The 7659-nt window shown below is 59.4% G+C and overlaps 2 protein-coding genes across 12 annotated transcripts in view; one reads left to right on the forward strand and one right to left on the reverse strand.

Moving 5' to 3' along the window:
* The window catches only part of RNF123 (ring finger protein 123), a 33919-nt gene extending 28820 nt beyond the window's left edge, over positions 1 to 5099 (forward strand). For 7 of the 9 annotated variants that reach the window (XM_021667596.2, XM_021667595.2, XM_021667601.2 and 4 more), the window contains 4 exons: positions 3615 to 3757; positions 4359 to 4453; positions 4579 to 4664; positions 4745 to 4959. In XM_021667596.2, the coding sequence (XP_021523271.2) occupies positions 3615 to 3757; positions 4359 to 4453; positions 4579 to 4664; positions 4745 to 4865 (445 nt within the window). In that variant the 3' untranslated portion in view covers positions 4866 to 4959. Of the gene's footprint in view, positions 1 to 1488; positions 1794 to 3614; positions 3758 to 4358; positions 4454 to 4578; positions 4665 to 4744 lie in introns of those variants that run through there. The other 2 variants (XM_021667594.2, XM_021667602.2) reach the window with 2 other exon arrangements.
* Positions 3023 to 7547, reverse strand: GMPPB (GDP-mannose pyrophosphorylase B). 3 transcript variants are annotated; one of them, XM_012467746.2, is made up of 9 exons: positions 7197 to 7547; positions 6991 to 7071; positions 6853 to 6901; positions 6574 to 6716; positions 6200 to 6358; positions 6037 to 6115; positions 5836 to 5963; positions 5559 to 5741; positions 3023 to 5456 (listed from the first exon to the last, which is right to left on the reverse strand). In XM_012467746.2, exons 1-9 carry the CDS (start codon positions 7323 to 7325, stop codon positions 5325 to 5327), a joined length of 1083 nt encoding a protein of 360 aa, XP_012323169.2. In that variant the 5' UTR covers positions 7326 to 7547; the 3' UTR covers positions 3023 to 5324. The 3 variants fall into 3 exon arrangements, with proteins under 3 accessions (XP_012323169.2, XP_012323170.2, XP_012323168.2); XM_012467747.3 differs by having other exon boundaries at positions 6991 to 7067; positions 7197 to 7282; XM_012467745.2 differs by having other exon boundaries at positions 3023 to 5741.
* Between the last annotated feature and the right edge of the window lie 112 nt (positions 7548 to 7659).

The following is a 7659-nucleotide window of genomic DNA, read 5'->3' on the forward strand; positions in this document are numbered from 1 at the left end:
CTCCAGCAATAAGCAAGTGCTGCCTTTATTAAGAAACTCTGGAGCAGTGGGGTCCAGGATGGCCTCATTGAGGGCCCCCAGCTCAGCCCCCACACATGAGGAGCTCCCAGACCCCCTTCCCTGCCCCCCTGCAATGGGAACAGTGAGAGGCATGTGAAGCCAGGGCACCGCCTCAGCCATTAGGCTGAGACCAGTGCCAGCCCTTAAGAGGCTCCTGCCCTCGAGGGACGTGGAGTTCCGGCTCAGCCCTCCCAGCTTGGCCATGCTCGCCAGGCTTTTGGGGCGTTTTACTGCTGAAAAGGGGCGCAGGCCATGATCTCCTTCACTGTGTCTTGTGAGCCCACAGAATGGGCTCTGCCTTCAGAACAGCTGGAGAGAGCCGGGCCAGAGAGAGCAGGACCTCTGGCTGGGGCTTAGGCCAGGGCCCTCAGGAGTCTCTTAAGGAGCCTTTCCTGCCTAGTGCCTGCCCACTGGACTCTGCGTGCAGTTGCGAAGCTTTCAGGAGGTTGGGTGTTGGCGGATGGAGGGAGTCCCATTTCACCAGAGGGCGGGCTTGTTTCCTCCTGTCTTGGGGTGTGAGTGGGATCTTCCTTCAGAGCTGCCTCCTTTTCCCTGTGGGCCCACTCCCTCCCACTCCCTTGGGAAGGGGAGGTAGCCCTGCGTCAGCTCTTCAGCACCACTCAAGAGTTCCTTTGGCCCCTGAGGGTGGATAGGGGGCTCTGCTACAGGGGTTATTCCACATGGGCCTGGGTCTCTCAGCCTCACAGGGCATTTGGGCACTAGGAGGTCCCTGGAGAAGCAGGCACTAGCACACCTTGCAGGGCCTGGGGCCTTTGGGTCCTGTGCAGGGCCAGAGCAGAAGGCAGGTTGGGGACTGGAACCTCTCTCTACCAGTGAGTGAGAAGGCCCATTGTAGTTTGAGGCCCACACAGGAAGCCGGGGGGTCAGGCACAGTGCTCCCCACCAGCATCTGCCAGTTCTCTGGATCAAAGCAGGGAGCAGGGTGAGCAGCAAGAGGGTGGGGGCTTGGGCGGGGCTCTGTGCAGTCTAGGTTGTCATGAAACCTTCGGAGCCTATGGAGCTAGTGGACTCAGAGCTAGCCTTCAGCTGCAGACCCCTAGGGTTGCAGAGATCGAAGTCCTCGGCTACTGCCAGCTGCACTCGGCCATTGAGGTCCCTCCGGCCTGGCTCCAGAAAGACCACGTGCTTGTGGACGCTGGCCTTGCGGCTGGGTGCATCTGGCGGTGTGGTGCTGAGCACTGAGGACTGTGCGCTCAGCTCATGGAGTGGGCTGGGTGTTTGGGGCCAGCGGCGGCAACAGCAGGCACGGTGGCAGCAGCGGCAGGGTGGGGCAAACAGGTAGAGCAGCACGAGCACCAGGCCCACGGCGCAGCCCAGCAGCGTGGTGAAGCTTGTGTTGAAAGCCTCGGGCTCTGGGCGCGGGAAGTGCACGCTCACGTTGTACTCGTGCGTCTGGTTGTGATGCAGGAGGGGCCCAGTGGCCAAGCACACGAAGAGTCCTGCATGCTGCTCCTGCACGTTACCTATGGCCAAGCTGCCGTCAGCCAGCACCGCGATGCTGCCATCATGGGATCCTGGCGCCCTGAGCAGCTCCTGCTGCGGGGAAACCCACGCAATGCGCATGGCCGGGACGCTGGTGTTGCAGTAAAGCCTTAGAGACCGACCCACCAGCGCGTGCAGGTGCTCTTCCGGCCGCTCTAGGCCAAGAGCTGAGGCCGACGAGCAGTTCTCAAAGACGCGGCTGTGCTGGAAGAAGCGCACGCGGGACGCGGGTACCTTGAAGGCTAAGCATGTGTACTCGCGCGCAAAGTCGCGCACGGCGCTCAGGCCTCGCTGGTGCCAGCGCTGTAGCAGTTGGTAGAGGCGGCAGTCGCAGGGCAATGGGTTGTTGTGCAAGTAGAGACCATTCTTGAGGAAGGCTGGCAGCACGGCCAGCTCAGGTACGGAGATGTGTCCCAGTCGGTTGGAGGAGAGGTCCAGAGTAAGCAGGTGGGTGACGCTCAGACCGTGCAGGTGGTCGAAAGAGAAGGAGGCGAGTTCGTTGCAGCCCAGGTAGAGATGGTTGAGTGCTCTCAGGCCGTGGAAGGCATGCTCGTCCAAGTGTACCAGGCGGTTATTGAACAGAAGCAGCTTCTCCAGCGCCCCCAGCCCGTCGAGATCGTGGCGGCCAAGCGACCGCAACGCGTTAGATGATAGATCGAGCAGTCTCAGGCCGCTGGCATTGGCAAAGACGCCGCGACCCAGCGCATCTAGTTCGTTATGGCCTAGGTGCAGGGCGCGAAGCTGTAAGAGGGGCGCCAGCCAGCCGGGTCGCAGGCGCTGGAGTGCGTTGTGGCTTAGGTCGAGGTCCGCAGTAGCGGCAGGGAACGCGGCCGGCACGTCCTGCAGCCCTAGGCCAGTGCAGCTCAGCAGGTCAGCAGCGCAGACGCATTTGTAGGGGCAGTTGTGGGGCATACGGGGCGGGAAACCCTCGGAGTCTGGGGTGCCTGACCCAACGCGCAGCATGCAGAGCAGTGCTCCCAGCGGCACCAGCCAGGTCATGGCGGCGACCACCAGGGACAGGACAGACCAGCTCTGTGCAGGTCGCAATTCCAGGACTCACCTACTTCTGCTCTAGTGTGACGTGGGTAGCACCGGATGGCCCTTCCCTAGGAGGCACGGTGTGGGTTCTGCCCTGCCCGGCCGGCCGAGAGCCCCTGTGTTCCTGTTCCCAGGTCGTGAGACGGGGCCGGACTCCACTCCACGCTCCCTTTGGCTTCCCCAGCCCTCTCGGAACGAGTTCCTGATCAGCTCCTAAATACTCCCCCCGGGGGCGGGGCCCGGGCTCCTATTGGTTCCTGTTTCAGGAGGCGTGGCGGCGGTATCCCCTAGCGCCCAGGGGCCCCGCGTGACCGCCAGAGGGGGAGTGAGTCCAACCCCAAAGTCCCAGCCTGCCTTTGGCTAGAAGCTCTCTGCCGCTCCTTTTCCTCGAGGAGTAAAAGGGAGAGTCTAGAAGAATGTCTCCAAGCTGCTGTTAGTGTTTATTTGAAGTGATTTTGAAGGATTGATATATTATGGGGCAGGCGGACTCTGAAGGTGGCACCCCGAGCCCTCTTAAAGTGGTACCCCAGGCTGGGCACGGTGGCTCACGCCTGTAATCCCAGCACTTTGGGAGGCTGAGGTGGGTGGATCACCTGATGTCAGAAGTTCGAGACCAGCCTGGCCAACATGGAGAAACCCCATCTCTATTAAAATTCAAAAATTAGCCAGGTGTGGTAGTGTGTGCCTATAGTCCCAGCTACTTAGGAGGCTGAGGCAGGAGAATCGCTTAAACCCGGGAGGCGGAGGTTGCAGTGAGCCAAGATTGCACCATTGCACTCCAGCCTGGGTGACAGAGTGAGGCTCCATCTCAAAAAAAAAAAAAAAAAAAAAAAGTGGTATCCGAGATTGTGTGGCGCTTTAGAATCCAGGACTTGGGGTTTCAGAAGCAAGGGATGTCGGTGGCAGGGGGGATGATCATGCAAGACCCATGGCACTCCTCATTGGCAATCCCAATAGAGACTTTTAGCCAGGCCCCAAGCCTTCTGACTGCCTTTGCACCCTTCCCTACCTAGGAGAGAACGAGCCACATCAGTGCTCCTGGCAGATCCCTGCTTCCAGCTCCGTTCAATATGCTATCTCCTGGGACAGCCAGAGCCTCCAGCACCTGGCACTACCCTGCCAGCCCCTGACCGGAAGCGCTTCTCCCTGCAGAGCTGTGAGTGGGCTAGTGGGGTGGGTCAGGGAGATCCAGGGCTCGATCAGGTCAGGAGCTTTAAAAGAACAGCAAAGCCTGGCCAGGCATAATGGCTCACACCTGTATCCAACCACTTTGGGAGGCCAAGGTGGGCTGATCACAAGGTCAGGAGATCAAGACCATCCTGGCCAACCTTGGATGGTAAAACCCTGTCTATACTAAAAATACAAAAATTAAGCCAGGCACAGTGGCTCACGCCTGTAATCCCAACACTTTGGGAAGCCGTGGGTGGATCATGAGGTCAGAAGTTTAAAAGACCAGCCTAACCAACATGGTGAAACCCTATCTCTACTAAAAATATAAAAATTAGCCAGGCATGATAGTGTGTGCCTGTAATCCCAGCTACTCGGGAGGCTGATGCAGGAGAATCGTTTGAACCTGGGAAGTGGAGGTTGCAGTGAGCTGAGATTGCGCCCCTGCACTCCAGCCTGGCGATATGGCAAGACTATCTCAAAAAAAAAAAAAAAAAAAAAACCAAAAAAGCAAAGTTCTAGGCTGGAAATATTCAAGAGGCACCACATCCTCAGCTGCCTCTGGCTTGACACTACCTACCACTCCCCAGATGCAGATTATATCAGTGCCGACGAGCTGGCCCAGGTGGAACAGATGCTGGCGCACCTGACCTCTGCATCTGCCCAGGCAGCAGCTGCCTCCCTGGTGAGTGGACCCACAGCACACAGGCCCAACCCACTTGAATATGTGTGTACTTCTACATAGGCACAGCAGACATCCACATAGCTGGGCATCCAACTCCAGCCCACTCTTCACTTTCCTTCTTGCAGCCCACCAGTGAGGAGGACCTCTGCCCCATCTGCTATGCCCACCCCATCTCTGCTGTGTTCCAGCCCTGTGGCCACAAGTCCTGCAAGTAAGTGGGCCCCCACAGCTTGGTGGTGGGGAGAGCAGTATGTACATGCCATGCAGTCCTCATCCCCTCCCCTGTTGTAGAGCCTGCATCAACCAACACCTGATGAACAACAAGGACTGCTTCTTCTGCAAAGCCACCATCGTGTCTGTAGAGGACTGGGAGAAGGCAGCCAGTACGAGCACTACCTCCTCAGCTGCTTAGCCCTCAGCCTGCGCCATCCTGGAACCTCCACCCTTGAACCCAGAGCCAGGCTGGGCCCTATTTATGAGCTCCCTTTGCCCTTCTCCTGTACCCACCACCACCACCACCACCACCGCCACATCCAACCTCCTTGCCTGCCTGTTTCATTGGTGGGAGCCCAGCCATGGCCCTAATTGTGCCTGAGCTTGACTTTCAGTCAGGGCCACAGTGAGCATTAAATTATTATTCCATACAGCCCTGGCCCTGGCCCTTCTTGAGGGAGTGGGGTTTGTTGGGTGTGTCCAGCAGGGATCCTGCCAGATGATGATGTCCACGTGAGAAGGCAGGTGTCCAACAGCTTCAGCTTCATCCAATGCCCCTCAGACAAATTTTAAAAAGTCCAGGGTCTTCTGATGTGTCAGGCCAGCACTCCCCTTGCCGATGGGAAAATCGGGGCTCGGCCAGCCCCACTGTATCCCCTCACATGATGATGCGAGGCTCTGGCACTGACTCGCCAATAGACTTGTGGGGTAGCACGCTCGCTCCGTTGAGGTAGAGCTCGTCGTTAACTATGACGTCCTCACCCAGCACTGTCACATTCTCCATGCGAACCTCCAGGAGAGGATAGGCCCTGTCAGGGATGCGGGCACGTTCCCCGCCCCTCTCCTGCCCCTCTTCCGCCCCCTCCCCACGTAGCCCAGCCCACAGGCTTACCCACTGGCCCACGCGGCAGCGCCAGCCCACAATGCAGGACTCAAGCCAGGAGTGGGAGCGGATACGGGCATCCCGCAGCACCGTGCACCGCCGGATACATACACCATCCTCCACCACCACACCAGGTCCTAGGCTTACGTTGGGGCCAATACTGCAGTTCTGGCCGATGTGGGCACTTGGATCCTGAGAGTGGTGGGAGAAATAAATAAATAATACAAGTGGGCCACTTGTCTCCCAAGACTGAGGAGGTTAATCACGAGCTGGGCAAGGGCCTCACCACCAGCACGTTGCCCACAATGCCAGGGCCTGAGCACAGCCGCTCAGGCTGCTTCTGCCTCAGTGACTGCAGGAAGAGGCACATGCCAGTGAGGAAGTCCTTGGGCTGCCCAATGTCCATCCAGAAGCCTGTAGGGAGGGATGTATCAGGGGCCTCAGCCCAGCCACAGACCACCCCCACCCTGTGGCCTCCCTACCTCACCCTGCAACTCCATGGCATATAGCTGCCCCTCCTTGGCCATAACAGGGAAGACCTCCTTCTCAATGGACGTAGGCTGCAGCTGTGGAGTGGGCAGCTTGTGAGCAGGGTCATGGCAGTGATGGCCTGCCCCACCCCAGCCCACCAACAGGTGTCTTCTACACACCTGGATGCGCCGCAGCACCGCAGGGCTCAGGATGTACATGCCTGCATTGATCTTATTGGACACAAACACCTGCGGCTTCTCCACGAACCGGTGAATGCGGCCTGTGTCAGCCTCACACACCACAACACCGTACTTGGAGGGTTCCTCCACCTTGGTCACCTGAATGCAAGGAAGGGGACCTCGGACCTAGTCCAGTGTTCCTGAGCCTTGATATACGTGCTGTCCCAGATCTCAGAGACTCTGCCCCAAGTGCTTAAAGATACATATTGCACAGCTCTGTACCCATAACATCCGAAGGCAAATGAAGGCTGGGGGCAGGGGAGGCTGGGCATGGAGGGCGGAAGTGTCAAGAGAAAAAAGACCTGGCGCCTTACCAGGATGGAGCCCTCCTGGCCATGGTGCCGGTGGAACTGCACCATGGCTTGGAAGGGGAAATCGCAGATCACATCACTGTTGAGGACGAAGAAAGGGTCTGCAGTCTCGGAGAGTAGGTCACGGGCCAGTGCCAGGGGCCCAGCTGGGGGAAGGGGACAGGTCACCACCTTGCTGGAGGTCTGAGTCCCTGATTCAGGCTCAGCAGGCCAATCCAGGCTGGGTCTTACCCTTTTCCTGGCCTTAAACCCTCCCCAAGGGACTTTCCTGTCTCTACTGACCTGTCCCCAAAGGCTCCTCTTCATGGGACATGGAGATTCGGATTCCCAGCTAGAAGGAAGAGGCCCCCCAAATCAGGTTCTACTAGGATGGGAAGTTGGGCGGGGACCGAGGGTAAGGGCCAAGAGTTCCTGCCTCACCCTCTGCTCCTGCGCCTTCATTTCCTTCTCCAGCACCTGTGACATGTAGCTCACGGCCAGGATCACGTGGTCCACGCCTACCTGTCAGAACGCAGGCCGACAGGCGGGCTCAGCCAGAAGGTAGGGGATCCCCTGATCCCTAGTCGCTGGCCATCCCTAGTCCCGCCGGATCCGAACGCGACTTCGATCCCAATTCAGGGTCTTACCGCGGCCAGCGCCTCCACTTGGTGCAGCAAGATGGGCTTATTGCAGAAGTCCACCAGTGGCTTCGGGGTGCTCAGCGTCAGCGGCCGTAGCCGCGTCCCATAGCCCCCCACTAATATCAGTGCCTTCATCGCGCCTGCGGGCGTTGGAAGGGTGTGCCGGGCCCTGTGCCTGCAGCCCGCCTGGCCGGCCCCTGCCGCGCACTCCCAACGCCGTGCCCGGCCCCGCGCCCTTCACCAACCCGCCTGACCGACTCTAGTTCCACCTCGTTCGCCCGGTCGCCCTGACGCCGGATCCAGGGCCACCACAACCCGGAAGGCAACGCCAGATGGACGGCGGCTGGTCCCAAACTCAAGCCGGACCGGCGCGGGCACTGACGCAACCCCCGCGGGCCAATCGGCTGCCGCATACGTGGCACGGCCGCTGGCGTCGGAGCGCTGGGGCGCGGCGCTGCGACAGACGTAG

Source organism: Aotus nancymaae, unplaced genomic scaffold (assembly GCF_030222135.1).
Source record: "Aotus nancymaae isolate 86718 unplaced genomic scaffold, 86718_ANA_hifiasm-v0.15.2.pri h1tg000067l, whole genome shotgun sequence".
NCBI lineage: Eukaryota > Metazoa > Chordata > Mammalia > Primates > Aotidae > Aotus > Aotus nancymaae.